The following is a 24412-nucleotide window of genomic DNA, read 5'->3' on the forward strand; positions in this document are numbered from 1 at the left end:
ATATATATATATATATATATATATATATATATATAGAGAGAGAGAGAGAGAGAGAGAGAGAGAGAGAGAGAGAGAGAGTCCACGGGGAAAAGAAGCGCGATAAGTTCCCAAGTTCACTTTCGTGTAATAATCACATCATCAGGGGAGATACAAGAAAGAAACATAAGTCACTTGATATACAACGAAGAGACGTAGCTAGGACGCCATTTGGTAAACAAGTGACTATATAATGCACACCCAAACACACACACACACACACACACACACACACAATAAGTCAGGTATCACTGGTGGCAGAGCGCACATCAGGAGCAGGACTGGGGAAACAAAACTGCCAGTGAGAGTCGTCCATCAAGTGGTGACAGATGTGCCTCTTAAAGGAAGACAGAGTGCGGGAGTTGGGAAATAATAAGACGTCCAAAAGTTCCGCTACACTCCAGATGAGGAAGGGAGGAAGTAGACGTGGGATTGGATGCCGTCCCGCCGGTTGCCAAGACTCACAATATGGTGTCCGGGGCGTTGCGGCCCGTCTGGGGTTTGTTTAATGTTGGAGTCGTTCATAGACAATGAAGCGGGTCTTCACCTTGAGGTACTTGGTCAATATGTAGTTAGACAAATAACTCGAGATTTCGTAAAAGAATTCGGCCGTGATGAAACCCTTCGTATATTTTTCTCTCGTAATGAAACACTGAAACACTTTCCGCTGTAACTAAGAGACGATATTACAGACACGAGAGAGAGAGAGTGAATAATGAATTATAGTTCGATAGACAGGAGTCGAGGGTTTATACCCCTCTTGGTAACCTCATATCTATTTAGACAATATCATTATTCCCCTCAAAGCTTAGCTTAACCACAGCATTGTTCAGACCATCTCAAAATGTCAGCTGAAGATTAATTTTCCTTGTGGCAGCGTGTAAGTCTTCCCATCCAATTTAAGTCAATTTTCTCTAATGATATTACGAAACAGCCAGGTAACGTGATTACCTGTACTCGTCTTGATTCTCCTGGTTTTTTTTTCTTTTTTTTATTTGATATCCTACACTGGAGGTTTATGGCTGCCACCTGCTTTAGCATATAAACCGTTCGTTTTATGTCGGTTGGTTGCGAGTGTAACGGTCATGTTGATCTGTATGTGTAATATGGTGTCTAATGTCGTCTTGTTACGGACAGCGTTATTATCAGTTGTTATCCTCAGTGTTATCCTCAGTGTTATCCTCAGTGTTATCCTCAGTGTTATCCTCAGTGGGGTAATGTTTAGGGGTTTGAGGTCGCTTGTGGCAGCGCGAGATACGGGAAGCAAAGTGAGAGGTCTAGAGAGGGTGAAAGGACGGGTATAGTTGGGGTAAAATCAGAGACAGAACAGCCTGAGTGAGAGTATGAGAGAGGAGAGAGACAGTGGGGCCTGTATGAGACAGGAGAGAGACAGTGGGGCCTGTATGAGACAGGAGAGAGACAGTGGGGCCTGTATGAGACGGGAGAGAGACAGTGGGGCCTGTATGAGACGGGAGAGAGACAGTGGGGCCTGTATGAGACGGGAGAGAGACAGTGGGGCCTGTACGGTGAGATAAGGCACCTACAGAGGCTGGGAGCGTGATCAAGTTGGGGATCACAACCCAGTCAAGAGAGGAATGTCTGAAGAAAATCAGATAATCCATCAAAACTCTCTCATGATCGGCAGTTACGCCAAACTTTCGCGAAAATGCGCCAAACTTCGCCCAAAAAGAATTGTAAACAAAACACGTGAAGGAAAACTCTCGCGTTATAACAAAGACAAAAATGTGAAGATTAGACCGCGGAAAGTGTACGTACGTGTATTGGCTTCTTAGTTCATGGTCGGGCAGAGTACAGAGCCAGTCTGCCCCGCTCCCCACCACTACGACGTGAGCACAGTGTCTATCACAGGAAGTCACAAGCTACTGCCATCTCATGGCTTCACCTGAAATACTGACCGGAATTATTATTATTATTATTATTATTATTATTATTATTATTATTATTATTTGTCTAGTTGGTTAGTAGAGATACCAGGCGTCACCATGGCTGCCTTTCTACTGACCAGGAGACACGAATGTGTGGTCACACGTATAGCACAATAGCTTGGTGTATAATGCAGTAGCCTGATATATAGTATGTAGCCTGATGTATATAATGCAGTAGCCAGGTGTATAGTACAGTAGCCTGGTGTATAGTGCAATAGCTTGGTGTATAGTTTAATAGCCAGGTGTATAGTACAATAGCCTGGTGTATAGTGCAACAGTCTGGTGTATAGTTCAATAGCCAGGTGTATAGTACAATAGCCTGGTGTATAGTGCAATAGTCTGGTGTATAGTTCAATAGCCAGGTGTATAGTACAATAGCCTGGTGTATAGTGCAATAGTCTGGTGTATAGTTCAATAGCCAGGTGTATAGTACAATAGCCTGGTGTATAGTGCAATAGTCTGGTGTATAGTTCAATAGCCAGGTGTATAGTACAATAGCCTGGTGTATAGTGCAATAGTCTGGTGTATAGTTCAATAGCCAGGTGTATAGTACAATAGCCTGGTGTATAGTGCAACAGTCTGGTGTATAGTTCAATAGCCAGGTGTATAGTACAATAGCCTGGTGTATAGTGCAATAGTCTGGTGTATAGTTCAATAGCCAGGTGTATAGTACAATAGCCTGGTGTATAGTGCAATAGTCTGGTGTATAGTTCAATAGCCAGGTGTATAGTACAATAGCCTGGTGTATAGTGCAACAGTCTGGTGTATAGTTCAGTAGCCAGGTGTATAATACAATAGCCTGGTGTATAGTGCAACAGTCTGGTGTATAGTTCAGTAGCCAGGTGTATAGTACAATAGCCTGGTGGTTCAAGCCATGGCCATCGTCTGATGATGCTGAGATGATGGTGATGATGAGAATGGTAGAATGGTGATAGTGATGATGGCCACGGTGAAAGGATGGTCGTTACTGTGACGATGATAGTGATGATGATGATGATGAAGGTCAGTGTGGCAGATGTGATGAAATAGTTATGATGATGACTAGCCATTATATCGGTAGCACTGATGAGCATCAAAGGAATAACTGTGCTAATTATGTTCCCGTTGTTGTTATTATTATTATTAGTAGTAGTAGTAGTAGTAGTTGTAGTAATCGTAGTATTAGATGTATACAGTAGTAAAATAACATAGTTATTATTTTCACTTATTGTTATTACTATTATTATTATTATTATTGGTGTTGTTACCTGTAATTATTACTATTGTTTTCATGTTATTGTCCTGCCTAGACTTGATACCCTGGCCAATTATAAGTGGTATTCATACCCCTCTAATTAGCGATGATTGAGTTTCCTAAAAGTTCAGGTATTTTAGATATGTTCTCTCAGTGTTCGGGGTATGAGTGTAGTAGTGTCACTGCAAGTGTTGGTAATGTCTGCAAACTTACTGGAGGTTTTGAGAGATTTTTCTAAGCGCAGGACATTTGTGGCTTGTGAAGCGTCGTTTCTGTATTGAAAGGACACGATTGTGAAACACGCGAGGGAAAGAAGAGAGGAGTGAAAATCATCTTCCCCTCCGCGGTGTTATCTCTCAGTTGTCTACACCGTCGCCGCTTTTTCAATTAAGACAAAGTTTGAGCACCTCGGGAAAACTTATGGCTTAGCAATTAGGCCGCACAGATTGGCGGCTAGGCTGGCCACACTCCACCACGCTTCCCCAATTATGCTGAAAAATAGAGATTATAATCATTTTTGTTTGTCTTTTAACGGAAAATGTTACGGAAAGAAGATTTGAATATTTAGGTGTCCTGGAAATTACATACGTGAGTTAGGAGAACCGCCTTGTTCATCATGTCGGCCATAGCGACAGCTGACGTCACGCATGTCAACACAAAAGCTAGGCTCGTGGTTTGGCGTCGGTGTGCGCGCGTCCCGTCCCGCCGTGTGGGCTGGTACTGAGTGACAGACGGACACTAGTGCACCACTGTCATCGCACCTACGTCCGTCCACAGTCGTATACAGTTACAAATGTAATCATTAAACAGACCACCAGTACATTTTTTTCTTCTAGTGGATTCTAAAAAGTTAGAGTGGGTCTGCGTGGCCTACAGCGCACCAGGTGATGACAAACGATGAATGGCGAGACACACAACCATCTCCCTCATCAAACCATCGACGTCTTAACCGCCCACTAACGACGGAGCGGAAGTGCTGTACATATACGAAGTAAACACGTAATAAAACATCATCATTTATGTCTAAACACACCGAAAGTATGATAACGAATAACCAACACAAATATTTCTTACATTCATAAACTCACTCCACACACACATACACACACACACACACACTCTATACTTCACTGCCACCCCCACCCCCCCTCCCCGTCCTTCCCCGCCCCATCCCCCAACCAGAAAAGAGAACCATGTAAACATGATGACGTTACACAGTGGCAGCGCACGGTAGCCCCACTTGGTCAGGGTTCGGGAGACCGGGATGATCAGACGGGGCCAGATATAGCCTCTTGTTCTGGGCAAGGGTGACACATCCCGACCGTGTTAGTCACCTCACAGGACAACCTAAATATTTAGGCCTGACCTGTGTGACTCAGACCAGAGGAGCGCAGCGGGCACTCGACGCAGAACGAGAGGTCAGGCTGGATGCATAGACGCCTCCGTGACCCTTAGTGTAAAGAATCTTATTTCCCTTGTTGGTTCTTACCATGATGAGAGCGACCGTGCTGAGAGTGTATAACGCTGCAGACTTTAGTACATTTGTAGCTAGTTCATGTATGTTCTATTTCACTGAAATGTCGCGAATTTTTGGATGTCAGTTCCAGGGAATGTACAGCATCACTGAACAACAAGTGATGATTGATGCGAAGGACACCATCCTCATCCTCCGTTTTCTGTCTCACTTTCCCCCCATACTCTCTCTCTCTCTCTCTCTCTCTCTCTCTCTCTCTCTCTCTCTCTCTCTCTCTCTCTCTCTCTCTCTCTCTCTCTCTCAGCATAAACACAGTCTCTCGTATCCAGTAACTGGGCGTCTCCTTCCCTGGTAACCATGTGTGTCCTGTGATATACAGGTACATACACAACCCTGAGTCAACAACAGGTACACACCCACAACCCTGGGTCAGCAACAGATGCACACACAACCCTGGGTCAGCAACAGGTACACACACAACCCTGAGTCATCAACAGGTACATACATAACCCTTGTCTACATACATAACCCTTCGTCAGCAATAGGTACACACTTAACCCTGGGTCAGCAACAGGTACACACACAACCCTGGGTCAACAGCAGGTACACACACAACCCTGGGTCAACAGCAGGTACACAAACAACCCTGAGTTAGCAACAGGTACACACACAACCCTGAGTCAGCAACAGGTACACACACAACCCTGGATCAGCAACAGGTACACACACAACCCTGAGTTAGCAACAGGTACACACACAACCCTGGGTCAGCAACAGGTACACACACAACCCTGAGTTAGCAACAGGTACACACATAACCCTGGGTCAGCAACAGGTACACACACAACCCTGGGTTAGCAACAGGTACACACACAACCCTGGGTCAACAACAGGTACGCACACAACCCTGGGTCAACAACAGGTACACTCACAACCCTGAGTTAGCAACAGGTACACGCACAACCCTGGGTCAGCAACAGGTACACACACAACCCTGAGTTAGCAACAGGTACACACACAACCCTGGGTCAGCAACAGGTACACACACAACCCTGAGTTAGCAACAGGTACACACACAACCCTGGGTCAGCAACAGGTACACACACAACCCTGGGTCAACGACAGGTACACTCACAACCCTGAGTTAGCAACAGGTACACACACAACCCTGGGTCAGCAACAGGTACACACACAACCCTGAGTTAGCAACAGGTACACACACAACCCTGGATCAGCAACAGATTCACACCCAACCCTGGGTCAACAACAGGTACACACGCAACCCTGGGTCAGCAACAGGTACACACACAACCCTGAGTTAGCAACAGGTACACACACAACCCTGGGTCAGCAACAGGTACACACACAACCCAGAGTTAGCAACAGGTACACACACAACCCTGGGTCAGCAACAGGTACACACACAACCCTGGGTCAACAACAGGTACACTCACAACCCTGAGTTAGCAACAGGTACACACACAACCCTGGGTCAGCAACAGGTACACACATAACCCTGAGTTAGCAACAGGTACACACACAACCCTGGATCAGCAACAGATTCAAACCCAACCCTGGGTCAGCAACAGGTACACACACAACGCTGAGTCAGCAACAGGTAAACTCACAACCCTGGATCAGCAACAGGTACACACACAACCCTGGGTCAGCAACAGGTACACACACAATCCTGGGTCAGCAACAGGTACACTCACAGCCCTGGGTCAGCAACAGGTACACACCCAACCCTTGGTCAGTAACAGGTACACACCCAACCCTGGGTCAGCAACAGGTACACACACAACCCTGGGTCAGCAACAGGTACACACCCAACCCTGGGTCAGTAACAGGTACACACCCAACCCTGGGTCAGCAGTGGGTACACTCACAACCCTGGGTCTGACAGGAACCACCAGCCCACACCTGACCACGTCCCATGATCTCCCAGCCCACACTTCTCTCTGTGTACAGTGTGTCCAGTTCAAAAGAATCGTCACAAACTGGCCAGAGAAAATGCCTTGACAACACTGTGCAGCTCTTGTAGGCTAATGATGCATCAAACAGAACTGGGAATTAATTACCAGAAAGACTGGATGCTTTGACGTGTTCTAGCTTTCTACGCTGCGTGCGCGCGCGCGCACACACACACACACACACACACACACACACACACACACACACACACACACACACTTGTCGAGCGAGATGTTACACTTCGAAGTAACTCCGAACTACAGAAGAAAAAAATCAGTACTCCAAGAGCGACCACATGACTCTAGAACCCGGAACCAAGATTCTGCTCAGTCGAATCGGAAAGAAATTCTTACGATATGAGAGAGAGAGAGAGAGAGAGAGAGAGAGAGAGAGAGAGAGAGTCCACGGGGAAAAGAAGCGCGATAAGTTCCCAAGTTCACTTTCGTGTAATAATCACATCATCAGGGGAGATACAAGAAAGAAACATAAGTCACTTGATATACAACGAAGAGACGTAGCTAGGACGCCATTTGGTAAACAAGTGACTATATAATGCACACACACACACACACACACACACACACACACACACACACACACACACACACACACAATAAGTCAGGTATCACTGGTGGCAGAGCGCACATCAGGAGCAGGACTGGGGAAACAAAACTGCCAGTGAGAGTCGTCCATCAAGTGGTGACAGATGTGCCTCTTAAAGGAAGACAGAGTGCGGGAGTTGGGAAATAATAAGACGTCCAAAAGTTCCGCTACACTCCAGATGAGGAAGGGAGGAAGTAGACGTGGGATTGGATGCCGTCCCGCCGGTTGCCAAGACTCACAATATGGTGTCCGGGGCGTTGCGGCCCGTCTGGGGTTTGTTTAATGTTGGAGTCGTTCATAGACAATGAAGCGGGTCTTCACCTTGAGGTACTTGGTCAATATGTAGTTAGACAAATACCTCAGAGATTTCGTAAAAGAATTCGGCCGTGATGAAACCCTTCGTATATTTTTCTCTCGTAATGAAACACTGAAACACTTTCCGCTGTAACTAAGAGACGATATTACAGACACGAGAGAGAGAGAGTGAATAATGAATTATAGTTCGATAGACAGGAGTCGAGGGTTTATACCCCTCTTGGTAACCTCATATCTATTTAGACAATATCATTATTCCCCTCAAAGCTTAGCTTAACCACAGCATTGTTCAGACCATCTCAAAATGTCAGCTGAAGATTAATTTTCCTTGTGGCAGCGTGTAAGTCTTCCCATCCAATTTAAGTCAATTTTCTCTAATGATATTACGAAACAGCCAGGTAACGTGATTACCTGTACTCGTCTTGATTCTCCTGGTTTTTTTTTTTTTTTTTTATTTGATATCCTACACTGGAGGTTTATGGCTGCCACCTGCTTTAGCATATAAACCGTTCGTTTTATGTCGGTTGGTTGCGAGTGTAACGGTCATGTTGATCTGTATGTGTAATATGGTGTCTAATGTCGTCTTGTTACGGATAGCGTTATTATCAGTTGTTATCCTCAGTGTTATCCTCAGTGTTATCCTCAGTGTTATCCTCAGTGTTATCCTCAGTGTTATCCTCAGTGGGGTAATGTTTAGGGGTTTGAGGTCGCTTGTGGCAGCGCGAGATACGGGAAGCAAAGTGAGAGGTCTAGAGAGGGTGAAAGGACGGGTATAGTTGGGGTAAAATCAGAGACAGAACAGCCTGAGTGAGAGTATGAGAGAGGAGAGAGACAGTGGGGCCTGTATGAGACAGGAGAGAGACAGTGGGGCCTGTATGAGACAGGAGAGAGACAGTGGGGCCTGTATGAGACGGGAGAGAGACAGTGGGGCCTGTATGAGACGGGAGAGAGACAGTGGGGCCTGTATGAGACGGGAGAGAGACAGTGGGGCCTGTACGGTGAGATAAGGCACCTACAGAGGCTGGGAGCGTGATCAAGTTGGGGATCACAACCCAGTCAAGAGAGGAATGTCTGAAGAAAATCAGATAATCCATCAAAACTCTCTCATGATCGGCAGTTACGCCAAACTTTCGCGAAAACGCGCCAAACTTCGCCCAAAAAGAATTGTAAACAAAACACGTGAAGGAAAACTCTCGCGTTATAACAAAGACAAAAATGTGAAGATTAGACCGCGGAAAGTGTACGTACGTGTATTGGCTTCTTAGTTCATGGTCGGGCAGAGTACAGAGCCAGTCTGCCCCGCTCCCCACCACTACGACGTGAGCACAGTGTCTATCACAGGAAGTCACAAGCTACTGCCATCTCATGGCTTCACCTGAAATACTGACCGGAATTATTATTATTATTATTATTATTATTATTATTATTATTATTTGTCTAGTTGGTTAGTAGAGATACCAGGCGTCACCATGGCTGCCTTTCTACTGACCAGGAGACACGAATGTGTGGTCACACGTATAGCACAATAGCTTGGTGTATAATGCAGTAGCCTGATATATAGTATGTAGCCTGATGTATATAATGCAGTAGCCAGGTGTATAGTACAGTAGCCTGGTGTATAGTGCAATAGCTTGGTGTATAGTTTAATAGCCAGGTGTATAGTACAATAGCCTGGTGTATAGTGCAACAGTCTGGTGTATAGTTCAATAGCCAGGTGTATAGTACAATAGCCTGGTGTATAGTGCAATAGTCTGGTGTATAGTTCAATAGCCAGGTGTATAGTACAATAGCCTGGTGTATAGTGCAATAGCTTGGTGTATAGTTTAATAGCCAGGTGTATAGTACAATAGCCTGGTGTATAGTGCAACAGTCTGGTGTATAGTTCAATAGCCAGGTGTATAGTACAATAGCCTGGTGTATAGTGCAATAGTCTGGTGTATAGTTCAATAGCCAGGTGTATAGTACAATAGCCTGGTGTATAGTGCAATAGTCTGGTGTATAGTTCAATAGCCAGGTGTATAGTACAATAGCCTGGTGTATAGTGCAACAGTCTGGTGTATAGTTCAGTAGCCAGGTGTATAATACAATAGCCTGGTGTATAGTGCAACAGTCTGGTGTATAGTTCAGTAGCCAGGTGTATAGTACAATAGCCTGGTGGTTCAAGCCATGGCCATCGTCTGATGATGCTGAGATGATGGTGATGATGAGAATGGTAGAATGGTGATAGTGATGATGGCCACGGTGAAAGGATGGTCGTTACTGTGACGATGATAGTGATGATGATGATGATGAAGGTCAGTGTGGCAGATGTGATGAAATAGTTATGATGATGACTAGCCATTATATCGGTAGCACTGATGAGCATCAAAGGAATAACTGTGCTAATTATGTTCCCGTTGTTGTTATTATTATTATTAGTAGTAGTAGTAGTAGTTGTAGTAATCGTAGTATTAGATGTATACAGTAGTAAAATAACATAGTTATTATTTTCACATTATTATTATTATTATTATTATTATTATTGGTGTTGTTACCTGTAATTATTACTATTGTTTTCATGTTATTGTCCTGCCTAGACTTGATACCCTGGCCAATTATAAGTGGTATTCATACCCCTCTAATTAGCGATGATTGAGTTTCCTAAAAGTTCAGGTATTTTAGATATGTTCTCTCAGTGTTCGGGGTATGAGTGTAGTAGTGTCACTGCAAGTGTTGGTAATGTCTGCAAACTTACTGGAGGTTTTGAGAGATTTTTCTAAGCGCAGGACATTTGTGGCTTGTGAAGCGTCGTTTCTGTATTGAAAGGACACGATTGTGAAACACGCGAGGGAAAGAAGAGAGGAGTGAAAATCATCTTCCCCTCCGCGGTGTTATCTCTCAGTTGTCTACACCGTCGCCGCTTTTTCAATTAAGACAAAGTTTGAGCACCTCGGGAAAACTTATGGCTTAGCAATTAGGCCGCACAGATTGGCGGCTAGGCTGGCCACACTCCACCACGCTTCCCCAATTATGCTGAAAGATATAGATTATAATCATTTTTGTTTGTCTTTTAACGGAAAATGTTACGGAAAGAAGATTTGAATATTTAGGTGTCCTGGAAATTACATACGTGAGTTAGGAGAACCGCCTTGTTCATCATGTCGGCCATAGCGACAGCTGACGTCACGCATGTCAACACAAAAGCTAGGCTCGTGGTTTGGCGTCGGTGTGCGCGCGTCCCGTCCCGCCGTGTGGGCTGGTACTGAGTGACAGACAGACGGACACTAGTGCACCACTGTCATCGCACCTACGTCCGTCCACAGTCGTATACAGTTACAAATGTAATCATTAAACAGACCACCAGTACATTTTTTTCTTCTAGTGGATTCTAAAAAGTTAGAGTGGGTCTGCGTGGCCTACAGCGCACCAGGTGATGACAAACGATGAATGGCGAGACACACAACCATCTCCCTCATCAAACCATCGACGTCTTAACCGCCCACTAACGACGGAGCGGAAGTGCTGTACATATACGAAGTAAACACGTAATAAAACATCATCATTTATGTCTAAACACACCGAAAGTATGATAACGAATAACCAACACAAATATTTCTTACATTCATAAACTCACTCCACACACACATACACACACACACACACACTCTATACTTCACTGCCACCCCCACCCCCCTCCCCGTCCTTCCCCGCCCCATCCCCCAACCAGAAAAGAGAACCATGTAAACATGATGACGTTACACAGTGGCAGCGCACGGTAGCCCCACTTGGTCAGGGTTCGGGAGACCGGGATGATCAGACGGGGCCAGATATAGCCTCTTGTTCTGGGCAAGGGTGACACATCCCGACCGTGTTAGTCACCTCACAGGACAACCTAAATATTTAGGCCTGACCTGTGTGACTCAGACCAGAGGAGCGCAGCGGGCACTCGACGCAGAACGAGAGGTCAGGCTGGATGCATAGACGCCTCCGTGACCCTTAGTGTAAAGAATCTTATTTCCCTTGTTGGTTCTTACCATGATGAGAGCGACCGTGCTGAGAGTGTATAACGCTGCAGACTTTAGTACATTTGTAGCTAGTTCATGTATGTTCTATTTCACTGAAATGTCGCGAATTTTTGGATGTCAGTTCCAGGGAATGTACAGCATCACTGAACAACAAGTGATGATTGATGCGAAGGACACCATCCTCATCCTCCGTTTTCTGTCTCACTTTCCCCCCATACTCTCTCTCTCTCTCTCTCTCTCTCTCTCTCTCTCTCTCTCTCTCTCTCTCTCTCTCTCTCTCTCTCTCTCTCTCTCTCTCTCAGCATAAACACAGTCTCTCGTATCCAGTAACTGGGCGTCTCCTTCCCTGGTAACCATGTGTGTCCTGTGATATACAGGTACATACACAACCCTGAGTCAACAACAGGTACACACCCACAACCCTGGGTCAGCAACAGATGCACACACAACCCTGGGTCAGCAACAGGTACACACACAACCCTGAGTCATCAACAGGTACATACATAACCCTTGTCTACATACATAACCCTTCGTCAGCAATAGGTACACACTTAACCCTGGGTCAGCAACAGGTACACACACAACCCTGGGTCAACAGCAGGTACACACACAACCCTGGGTCAACAGCAGGTACACAAACAACCCTGAGTTAGCAACAGGTACACACACAACCCTGAGTCAGCAACAGGTACACACACAACCCTGGATCAGCAACAGGTACACACACAACCCTGAGTTAGCAACAGGTACACACACAACCCTGGGTCAGCAACAGGTACACACACAACCCTGAGTTAGCAACAGGTACACACATAACCCTGGGTCAGCAACAGGTACACACACAACCCTGGGTTAGCAACAGGTACACACACAACCCTGGGTCAACAACAGGTACGCACACAACCCTGGGTCAACAACAGGTACACTCACAACCCTGAGTTAGCAACAGGTACACGCACAACCCTGGGTCAGCAACAGGTACACACACAACCCTGAGTTAGCAACAGGTACACACACAACCCTGGGTCAGCAACAGGTACACACACAACCCTGAGTTAGCAACAGGTACACACACAACCCTGGGTCAGCAACAGGTACACACACAACCCTGGGTCAACGACAGGTACACTCACAACCCTGAGTTAGCAACAGGTACACACACAACCCTGGGTCAGCAACAGGTACACACACAACCCTGAGTTAGCAACAGGTACACACACAACCCTGGATCAGCAACAGATTCACACCCAACCCTGGGTCAACAACAGGTACACACGCAACCCTGGGTCAGCAACAGGTACACACACAACCCTGAGTTAGCAACAGGTACACACACAACCCTGGGTCAGCAACAGGTACACACACAACCCAGAGTTAGCAACAGGTACACACACAACCCTGGGTCAGCAACAGGTACACACACAACCCTGGGTCAACAACAGGTACACTCACAACCCTGAGTTAGCAACAGGTACACACACAACCCTGGGTCAGCAACAGGTACACACATAACCCTGAGTTAGCAACAGGTACACACACAACCCTGGATCAGCAACAGATTCAAACCCAACCCTGGGTCAGCAACAGGTACACACACAACGCTGAGTCAGCAACAGGTAAACTCACAACCCTGGATCAGCAACAGGTACACACACAACCCTGGGTCAGCAACAGGTACACACACAATCCTGGGTCAGCAACAGGTACACTCACAGCCCTGGGTCAGCAACAGGTACACACCCAACCCTTGGTCAGTAACAGGTACACACCCAACCCTGGGTCAGCAACAGGTACACACACAACCCTGGGTCAGCAACAGGTACACACCCAACCCTGGGTCAGTAACAGGTACACACCCAACCCTGGGTCAGCAGTGGGTACACTCACAACCCTGGGTCTGACAGGAACCACCAGCCCACACCTGACCACGTCCCATGATCTCCCAGCCCACACTTCTCTCTGTGTACAGTGTGTCCAGTTCAAAAGAATCGTCACAAACTGGCCAGAGAAAATGCCTTGACAACACTGTGCAGCTCTTGTAGGCTAATGATGCATCAAACAGAACTGGGAATTAATTACCAGAAAGACTGGATGCTTTGACGTGTTCTAGCTTTCTACGCTGCGTGCGCGCGCGCGCACACACACACACACACACACACACACACACACACACACACACACACACACACACTTGTCGAGCGAGATGTTACACTTCGAAGTAACTCCGAACTACAGAAGAAAAAATCAGTACTCCAAGAGCGACCACATGACTCTAGAACCCGGAACCAAGATTCTGCTCAGTCGAATCGGAAAGAAATTCTTACGATATTCATAAGACGTGACCTAGTGGAGAGAGAGAGAGAGAGAGAGAGAGAGAGAGAGAGACAGACAGACAGACAGACAGACAGACAGAGAGACAGTGCTTACGTACGAGTACCAAAGATGAGATTTAGCCGTATTGACCGAGCTAGCGAGAGTGAGTGTGTGCAGAGTTAGGTCAAAGTGAGGGTAATGTTCACCAACTCGGACGTAAGACCTGTACATGACACCTCACCATGAGTACTTATTCCTTATCTCTATCCTTTCTGGTTATGTGCAACACTATAGAGGTCCAGCAGACGAGTGTTTGGGTCTCCTGTACTACTGTTTTTAAAGATACGATGATGTATGTCATTACGTAATGATGTATTGAGTGTGCGAGTATGTTACAGTGGTGTTGAGTGTGCGGGTGTGTTACAGTGACTTTATGTTGTACTTTTCTTGCAGGAGGGCGGCGGAGCGCGACCGTGGAGGGCCAGGTGGTTCATTTCCATGTGGCGGTACCCGTGCGACGCGTGTACCACCACGAGCACGGCGTGAAGGAGGCGACGTGTCGTTTGTGGAAGACGGGCGGACCAGCGCCCCAGGACCCAGCCCACGACACAGTGACAGTCAGCCTCTACCAGATGAACAGCCTTGGTCGTCGTCGTCGCCGTCGCAAACAGCAGCCTGTCTTGATCCGGTCGTTGAATGTGTCGGTGACGGGCGACGAGTGGCTGTCCGTGGATGTGACGGAGGCGGTGCAGGAGTGGTTGGGGGCGCCGCGGGATGAGGCTGGCGTCCTCATCCAGTGCCCCGACTGCGCCGCCGCGGGGGTCACCATCCATACGGGAGCAGACACCTCCAACACCACCTACGTGCCCACGCTGGACGTGCAGACGCAGGTGCCGGCCGGGCGGAGGGTCAAGCGGTCGCCAGATCTGTCTCGCGCCACCAAGGCCAAGTGGCGACATCGCGGCGACTGTCGCGAAACGAACTCCAACGGGCGTCGTCGCCGGTCCCGCTGCTGCCGACGCTCCATGAAGGTGCGCTTCAGTGACCTTCCTGACTTTGATTTCGTCCAGTCTCCTGACGATTTCGACGCATTCTACTGCAGTGGAAGATGTCCTCCTCGCTACAACCCAGCCAACGAGCACGCATTGCTACAGTCACTCCTGAAGATGAAACACAAGAAGAAGATCCCGAGGCCGTGCTGCGCTCCCACCGCCCTCAAGGGACTCCTCATACTCCATTTTAATGAATTCGGCAAGCTGGCCACCACGTACTGGGACGACATGATCGTCACAGAGTGTGGCTGTGCCTGAGTGTGGCGGCCACCGTCCGTCTTAGTCTCATAGCAGCAGGAGGCCGGGTTGAGCCCCGCCTCGGAGGGTGCCCTCAGCAGCAGCAGCAGCAACAGGGGCGTCCTCACTAGTCACTCCCACTACGCTTCCTGAACCGGCAGGGCAGTGTGGCCCAAGGGTCAGCACCAGTGCTCCTCCCTCACCTGCCGGGGGCCTGTAGGTGCCCGGTGCCTCGCCGTGTCACCCACAATGTGCTCCGTGTTCTCGTGTTCATACGTACACTGCGGTGTTCCGCACCTGTGTTCCGTGTACGTGAGTTAGTTCCTCCATACATCATGGTGTTCCTTAGTTGCCTGACATCCTAGAGAAGGACCTTACATTCCGCTGTGTCAGGCGGGGGTGTGATGTGTAGCAGTGAACAGTACTGTACTACCCCGTCAACCCAGCGCCTACCTCCCCCGCCAACCCAACGCCTCAACCGTCAATCCAGCAACCTCCCTCCCCCGCCAATTCATCCCCTTCTGTCCAGCGACCATTCTTTCCCTCACACCCTGTTAACTTTCTCCCCTGTCGACCCGCACAGCCCTCTATCCTCATAAACCTCATGCTAGCCACTCCCAGCAGATCTCCCTCACCACCATCACGCCAGTTCTTCCTGCCCTCACCCTAGCAGCAACCCTAGCCCCAACACCGCCCTTAACCCCAGCACCATCCCCTGTCCTGATAACTACCCTCACCCTAACAGCATCCTTTGTCTTAGTAGCATCCTCTCACCTTACCACGGTTCCCGACCCTAGCGGCAGTCTTCACCATACCAGCATCCCTCACCCTAGCTGCAGTCCTCGCCTTAGCAATGACTCTCGTCCCAGTAGGACCCCCCCTCACCCTTGCAATGTCCCTCACCGAAGACACGTCTTTTACCTTAGTAACATCCCAAACTCTATCAGTGTCTCTTACCCTGGCATCATCCCCCACCCTATCGGCATACCTCACCGTAAGTGGCACCATAGCAGCAGTCCTCAGCCTGGTAGCATCCTCTGCCATAGAAACTTCCCACTTGCCTCACACCGAAGTACCATCACTCATACCAGCAACTCCCCTCACCTTAGCGAGGTTCCTCACCTTATCAGGGTCTCCTGCCACCGTAGCATCCCTCACCCTTGGAAAGTCCCCTAACCTGGCAGCATCCCTCACTCTGTCAAGGTCCCCCAGTCTAGGCAGATCCACAATTCTAGCAAGGTCCTCTACCTTTGAAGCATCCCTCACCTTAGCTTAGCAAGGCCCCCACTCTATCAGCATCCCTCACCCTAACACGTTCCCCCACCCTAGAAACATCGCTCACCCTAGCAAGGTCCCATACCCTGAAATCGTATCTCACCCTAGCAAGGTCCCAACCCTAGGAATGTCCCATACCCTTGCAGCATCCCTCACCCTAGCAAGGCTTCCTACCCTCGGTGCTTCCCTCACTAGAAAGGTCTCTCATCCTAGCAAATTTCCCCACCCTAGAAATATCGGTAACCTTAGCAAGGTCCCCCATCCAGGAAATTCCTCACCCTAGCAGGGCCCCTGATCCTCGTATGATCCCTCTCCCTAGGAAGGACCCCACCCTAGCAGCATCCTTCACCCTAGGAAGGACCCCAACCCCTAGCAGCATCCCTCACCCCAGGAAGGACCCCAACCTAGCAGCATCCCTCACCCTAGGAAGGACCCCAACCTAGCAGCATCCCTCATCCCAGGAAGGACCCCAACCTAGCAGCATCCCTCACCCCAGGAAGGACCCCAACCTAGCAGCATCCCTCACCCCAGGAAGGACCCCACCCTAGCAGCATCCCTCACCCTAGGAAGGACCCCAACCTAGCAGCATCCCTCATCCCAGGAAGGACCCGAACCTAGCAGCATCCCTCACCCCAGGAGGGTCCCTTACGAAGAAAGGTCCCTCACTTTAGCAGCATTCCTCACCCTAGCAAGGTTCCTTACCCAAGCACCATCCCTCGCCCAAGAAAGATCCCACACCCTAGCAACATTCCTCATTTGAGCAGGGCCCCCTATCCTAGCAAAGTCCCCTACCCAAGAAATATCCCTCACCCCAGCAAATTCCCCTGGTGCAGCAGCATCCTTCACCCTCGCAAGATCCTCTACCCTAGCAAGTTCCCTTATCCGAGCAGCATCCCTCACCCTAGCAGCATCCCTCATCCTCGCAAGATCCCTCACCCTGACAGCATCCCTCACCCTGGCAAGATCCCTCACCCTGACAGCATCCCTCACCCTGGCAAGATCCCTCACCTTAGCAAGATCCCCGTCCCTAGCAGCATCGATGGCTCACCCAACATGCTAGGTAGTGAGCTATGTGGTCCTTCCTCCATCCGTTCAGTGGTGCCACCACCTCCTCCTCCTCCTCCTCTGCTCTCACGGTCGCTGGACACTTTAAGTTGTCATGTTTGATGTTGTACAACCAAGCAGCAGCTGCGTCCTGGTGTTGCCTTTCGTTCTCTGTGACGTGACTCTCCACTCAGTTTATACTTTTATATGGAAACGGGTGTCATGATGTGTCGTCATCCTGTGACGTGGCACTGACGTCATTACTACATCATAAATGTGGGTGATTCTCCCCTCCCCTCCCCTCCCTTCCTCCTCCTTCCTCCTCCTCCTCCTCCTATTCCCTCTCTCTCAACCCCCCCTCCACCCCACCCCACAGTTTATTGTCAGTCATGCTGATGTTAAAGCTATTTTGAGCAGTATTGATTCAGTGTAATTAATGTTGTTTACCTGTGATAGATGTATGTCATGAATAGCGACCGAGTCTCTGGGCCAGATTAAGTGTGATCTTATGTGCTCTGCAGTGCAATCTTTATTATTGGATCTATGTTAGCGAACCATATTGATAGGAGAATAAATGGTTAGGCTAGTGTCATGTAATCGAGCATTTAGGCTTTTGGAGTCTATGAATTCCTGTCTTCTCTGGCCTTGCTACCTGAGTGTGAATATTGGTTTTAATTCTTGTTTTTTTATTAAGTGCGATTCTTGGAGACCTGACGTGGGCCGTACTGAGGTGAGCTGGCCAGGGTGGGCATGTGTCCCCGCCTTACAGCAAGTCATTAAGGTTAACCGCTTAGCTTCTACAGAACCCCAGCTGCCCTCCACCTCCCCTTCCATCCCTACCCTCCCGCGACGCCCCCCCCCCCTTCCTAGCTTTCAGGGGTTCAGTTCCCTTCAGTCAATCAGTCAGTCAGTCAGACCCCCACAGAAGCGAACCTTCAGTCGGCCGAACGTCTTGTTTCATGAATTACTGCCTGACAGTTTCATGGCCTTCAGTTTCATTTTGGTGTATGTGTTTGAATGTCAACCTAGAGTTTAATGCAAATGTATACCTCTCGTGGGGTGAAACACTGTGTTGTGTGTCACTCCTGGGCTGAAACACTGTCTTGCACACCTCCAGTTGTAATCCTACATATGGGTAGAATTCCAGTGATGAAACTGGTCATCATCATTCCAGTGGTGAAACACCTGTGTTTCATTCCAGTGGTGAAACACTATATTGTGCTTCGCTTTAGTGGTGAAACACAGTGTGGTGAGTCACCTTAGTGTTAAAACGTGTGTTGTGTGTCATTTAAGTAAAGAATTTTGTGTTGTATCATCTTAGAAGTGAAACACTAAGTTGTATGTCACCCATTAGTCAAACAACGCATTTTTGTCACCCTAGTTGTGAGACATAGTGTTGTGTGTGTCACCCTCCGGTGTGAGACGCAGCGTTGTGTACAACACCCTGGGTCAAACACTTCGTTGTGTGTCACCCTGAAGGTGGAACACTGCATTTTGCATCACCCTAGTAGTGAAACACTACATTGTTAGTCACCCAGGTGGTGAAACAGTTTCTGTGTGTCATCCCAGCGGTGAAACTGGTGTGTGGAGCCTGCCAACGGTGAAACATTTTGTAGTGCGTCACTGGCATGGTGAACATGCTTGGGGATGACCTCTGGCGGAACACGGTGTTCTTGTGTAGCCAGTGCCCGCCACGGTGTGCTTGTGTTGCCCTCATGATACACCGAAAAGTTCCCCTCTTAGTAAACCAAAAAATGTAGATGTTAGGTGGCAGCAGTGAGGCAGTCTGCGGGACATGGAGGCGATGTGTGGGTCCCACGCCGCCCCACGCATGTCTGCCTGGCTCCCTCACCTGCCAGACGGAGAACTATTGTAAAGGACACACTCGTCTTATCAACGTGGCAGGGCGCACCTGGGAGCTGAGTACCAATCTCTTAACCATTGCCAAAGACTGTGTCCCTCGTGGTCACCACATTCTGAACCTTCAAAGTAAACCGGTTGTAGACACAGAGAAAGAATGTCTTGTACGAGAGTTTTAGACACTTTAGCAGAGCCAGCCACGCTTGGCATCTGAAGAAAATGAAGCCGATGACAGCGTAAGCTATGGTAAGCTGAGGTGGTTTGCTCGTAAGATTAGTTTTCATCGACATTTACGTCCACGGATGTTTCATTTACATACTTTTCTGTAGTTTGTAGCAAGAAAAATTTGATGTACTTTTCTATACCTTGGGTGTACCAAGAAACATAATCTTAAGTTCGAGTCTTTAAAATATACTTTTGTAGTATGATATTCTCTGTAGAATTCTTTTCATTGAGACTAGAATAATTCTGCCTTGGTTATCAAATTCTTCAAAACATGTCATAACATTAGGAAGGAGTAAGAAAGCCAAGTGCAAAAAAACAATAGACGGTGTTTGGTGATGGCCAGGCAGGGCTGGATGAGTCTGGTACTTAGCCGTCATTTGTAGTCTTCGTGCGGGTGAAACCCCGGTTTGAACGCAACCGTCAATGTCAAACGATCTCCAGTGTAGAGTGAGATCGTCCGGTATCATTATATCTGGTGATAGTGACTTTACTACCAGCGCTAAACGTGGACGTATCCACACGTCTGCCAGGTGTTCAGGCCCACTGATACCGTCTGTCCCGAGTGGGTACCTTCCAAGAACGATTTCGAACCAGATTTTACCTCAGGATATACAGTTGGGCAACGTAAGGTAAAAGAACAGCTGGGTGGACAGACGGACCCAAGGTGAGACCTTAGTGGAAGGGACACAATAGCCTACCATCATGCTACTCAACACCACCACCAGTTTGAACCTAAAGAAAAGAATCATAAGGCGCTGATCCTATTCATCGGAAAAAACGATTTGCTAAACCTGATCATGATTCGTGATTGTGAGTAGGCAAGTAGTAAGAGGTCTTCACCCACGGACGTCAAGAAGTAGTTGTTGCCGTGGGTGGAGGCGCGCGACTCTCAACTCGAGGGCACTATTGACACTATATCTGTGGTAGACGTCGAACACACAACCAGTAGATGGATGTCATCCAGAGGAAGACATTTTCACGTAGTTTCCAACTTCCACTTAGTGTAGTTCCAGAGATGTTCTGGGAGACAGCAGGCAATAGAAGCAGGGCCGAGGGCTCCCCGTCTCCCTGACCTGCTGGTCTGGTGAGGGGTAGTACACACTGCCCTGACAGCCCTGTTCCCCAGCGTCGCCTGCCCACCCTGCGTCCGCCACTCTCTCCCTTCATGCAGTTTTCGTAGATTTTATCTTTTTTTTTTGTTCTTTTTTTTCTGGTGGGGTCGTCTCGGGTACTGCCTGAGTCTCCCCAGGCGTGGCCCGGGCTGGCTCCACACGACGACCACCCCGCGCCTGCTCCACGCCCGACTGTCGTGGCGTCAGGTCGGGGAGGTCCCCGCGCAGGGAGGGAGTTGCGGACCTTCCCGTGGACGACGCTAGGGCGGGAGTACCTCTGTACTGGCAGGGTCTCGCCAGCGTATACATACACTTTGAAGTATGTGTGTGTGTATATATACTTGTATACATACGTACATTACAACACTCATTAGGTCAGGGACAAGCGAGGTCAAAGGTCAGAAGTCTGGCAATCTTGAGGGTGAGTTACGCCCGCCAGAAAACGTGTGGCCGACCGCTGGCGGGCTCGGCGACGCGCTGATTCCTGTGATAGTGTTCCTAGTCATAAGGCAAGGTAGCCTCCCCGTCCCCTCCTCCCTTCACCCCCGACCCTCTCCCTACTCCCCCAGTCCCTGTAGAACTACGTCTCCCTGGACACGTGACGGGTCACTGACATACTCCAACATATCTCGACATATCCTTTACCTGGGACGTCGGACTCTCCGGCATATCAGCTTCGCCTTCAGTCACTTGCGGCTACTGTGTTCACGGACTGGCCGTACTTCTAATCGTAGTCGTATTTACCTCTCATATATATATATATATATATATATATATATATATATATATATATATATATATATATATATATATAATCATAGAACGGCAGAGGGCAGGCAACGTGCTTTGCTCACAATGAGTTTCGATTCATTTCCAATGTTGTTCCCGGAGGCCAGCTACGTCCCCACTTGGTTCCCCTTCCCCCAGCAGTGCGCCCCCACTGCTCCTCCCCCTCGACTATCCTTGCCACCGCCGAGGCGCAGGTCGTGAAGAGTGTAGCTAGCACCAGGTGAACTGTCCCAGACGTAATCATTGAACAGATCCAAACCGCTGGATCCATGATTTAAATGACGCTAATCGCTCTTTATGTTCTATATAGAATCAAACAAGTTGCGTTTGTATATATTCACTTGTTCTCTGTTTGAGAAGGAATACTATTTATGTGAAACAGTATTTTTATCCATAAAATATTTACTTTACTGCAGTGTGTAAACAGACGATAACCTCGGAGTTCAGTAGGTCAAGGGCCAGCCCCTGGGGTTGATGGTTCAGGGGTGGTGCCGGGTTGAGCGGCCTCTGGTGTATCGTCAGGTGGGTGTCTCGCATATTGTGATGCTTCATGATGTTAACATCTTACTAGAATTGTGATTTATTATATTATTTTAGTTATTATTCTTATTTATGATACAATGCTGTACATACTATGATTTGCTAATTATTCAGGTTGTATATGTTGGCACAAACAGTAACTTAAGACTCCTTTCCAAAGATCAACAAATGCTGCTTCCTGTTATAAAGTATTTTTGTATATTAATCTAATATAAAAAAGAACGATAAAACGATGGACCATCCTCTTTTGTGTAACTTCATTTGCTCTGACTCCATGACCTGCTGGACACCACCCCTGGTGTACAGGTTCATAACGCTGTGTTTCGTTTCTCTTTTGTTTTGTGTCGTGGTCTTCACGGCTCGAGGGTCCATCATCTATAGATCTGTCATATCAGTTATTATACTTGAAACCTCAGTGATGTGGGCATATCATTAGGTGATTACTGATGTTTTGACGGTGGAGTTCAGGGGCAGAAAGTTGAGAGGTTATACCCTTGAAAATATATAATACGTAAAGAACATCTTTTTTATATCAATCTACAGAAAGAAACATCTCACTTATTTTGTACAAAATACAGACTGATTCATCAATTTGGGTTTGCCACAACATTTTGTTTTTCCTTACAAAATGTCATAATTTTTACCTTCCAACTTGGCATAATCTCCTGTTCCTAATGATATATTTAACACTGTTAAGTCTATTTCTACCCCTGAAAATCTACCAGGCTAAGAAAGTCTATTATTATATTTTGCATAAATCCAGTGTGTAAAGAAATTCTGAGATATTATCCTCTTGAGAAAGAAGTGTATAAATTATCGTAACATAAAAATGCCAATGAAATTCAATCAAATACTGGTTGAGGATGACGAGAAGGTGGCGTTGAGGAACAGCCAAAGAGTAGGTTGCCTGGCGTTGATGACGGGAGCCGGTGTTAGGGGAAGTAATTGAGTGATTTTCGTTGTATTAAAAGACTTTCAATTGACCGTAAACGCCGCTTTGTAAACACATGTATAGACACACATACGGAATTCCAAACCCTCTTGGATATTGTAGGTAGTTTAGTGCCTCCTCCGAGTTGTTTCTTTGTCAGGTGGTCCAACCTAAACGACGGACGACCCCCGACCTGGGCCACAGCAGGTTTGGTCGTGATCCACCGGCCTGTTCGTGCCAGTAAACCAACCACATCAGCCCCACCAGGTGTAGTCAGCGTGCTGTCTGATCATACTCAGGAAAACTTCATTGGGTTTCCTTATATTTCATTTTGAACCATGTACGATGTAACTAGTCCTTGGTCATCGTTTTCCTTCATATAGGGGAAAACCCTCATGTTTGCTCATTGCTTTAAGGAAACCAGAATATACCATCTCTACACTCTGCCTTAGTACATGTATTTCTTATACTCTCTCTCTCTCTCTCTCTCTCTCTCTCTCTCTCTCTCTCTCTCTCTCTCTCTCTCTCTCTCTCTCTCACACACACACACACACACACGGGCGTAGTGGATAGCATCGTTGATCATGGCACTTGCGCGGGTTCGTCCTCCTCCGTGTCCTGGCCTCGGTGCTCGGCCCACAGCCAGCCCACCTGTTCATTCTCCCTTCGGGGTTGGTCGATAAATGGGTACCTGGCTTAGGCTGGTGTGTGTGTGTATACACACATAAGATTGAAGACACTTTATATATATATATATATATATATATATATATATATATATATATATATATATATATATATATATATATATATATATAAAGTTAAGAGACGGGTCCACACGCCTGTCATACTTTCTTACCATAACACACACATATTATATATATATATATATATATATATATATATATATATATATATATATATATATATATATATATATATATATATATTGCGAATACTTACTAAGGACTTGGTGTATGCATGTGTCTCTCCTGCTCTGTAAGCTTCGTGTTCTCAAGAGGATAAAAAAGATTTATAACATTGGCAACTCATGTAAACAAATTGTTGAATAAAAAAAAAGAATAATTTTTGTAAAAGATTCCGCTCGAATAATATATCACATTTTACTAATATGTATTTTATTCCTTCCTGACCTTCCTATACACTTAGGGAAAACATGGAAATGGTTTCGATTTACTGCACACACACACACGCATATATATATATATATATATATATATATATATATATATATATATATATATATATATATATATGTGTGTGTGTGTTTTACCGGTTTCACCTACATGAGGTTACACCACGGGTGAAAAAGGTATTTTGGCGAGGCTGTATCCCGAAGTACAGTCTCAGCAAAGAACTTCTCACATAAAAAGGAGTCTGTTATTTCCCTGCTACTGGAAGTAGCGCAGCCTTGGGCCGAAGAAAAC

The 24412-nt window shown here is 47.2% G+C and overlaps 1 protein-coding gene across 1 annotated transcript in view; it reads left to right on the forward strand.

The window, feature by feature from the left end:
• mav (TGF-beta domain-containing family member maverick) overlaps positions 1-23517 on the forward strand; it is a 180171-nt gene extending 156654 nt beyond the window's left edge. Inside the window, exon 3 of the mRNA XM_071678291.1 lies at positions 14353-23517. Coding sequence (XP_071534392.1) covers positions 14353-15209 — 857 coding nt within the window. The 3' untranslated portion in view covers positions 15210-23517. The remainder of the gene's footprint in view (positions 1-14352) is intronic.
• The last annotated feature ends 895 nt before the right edge of the window (positions 23518-24412 follow it).

The sequence above is a fragment of the Panulirus ornatus genome, chromosome 2, assembly GCF_036320965.1.
Source record: "Panulirus ornatus isolate Po-2019 chromosome 2, ASM3632096v1, whole genome shotgun sequence".
NCBI lineage: Eukaryota > Metazoa > Arthropoda > Malacostraca > Decapoda > Palinuridae > Panulirus > Panulirus ornatus.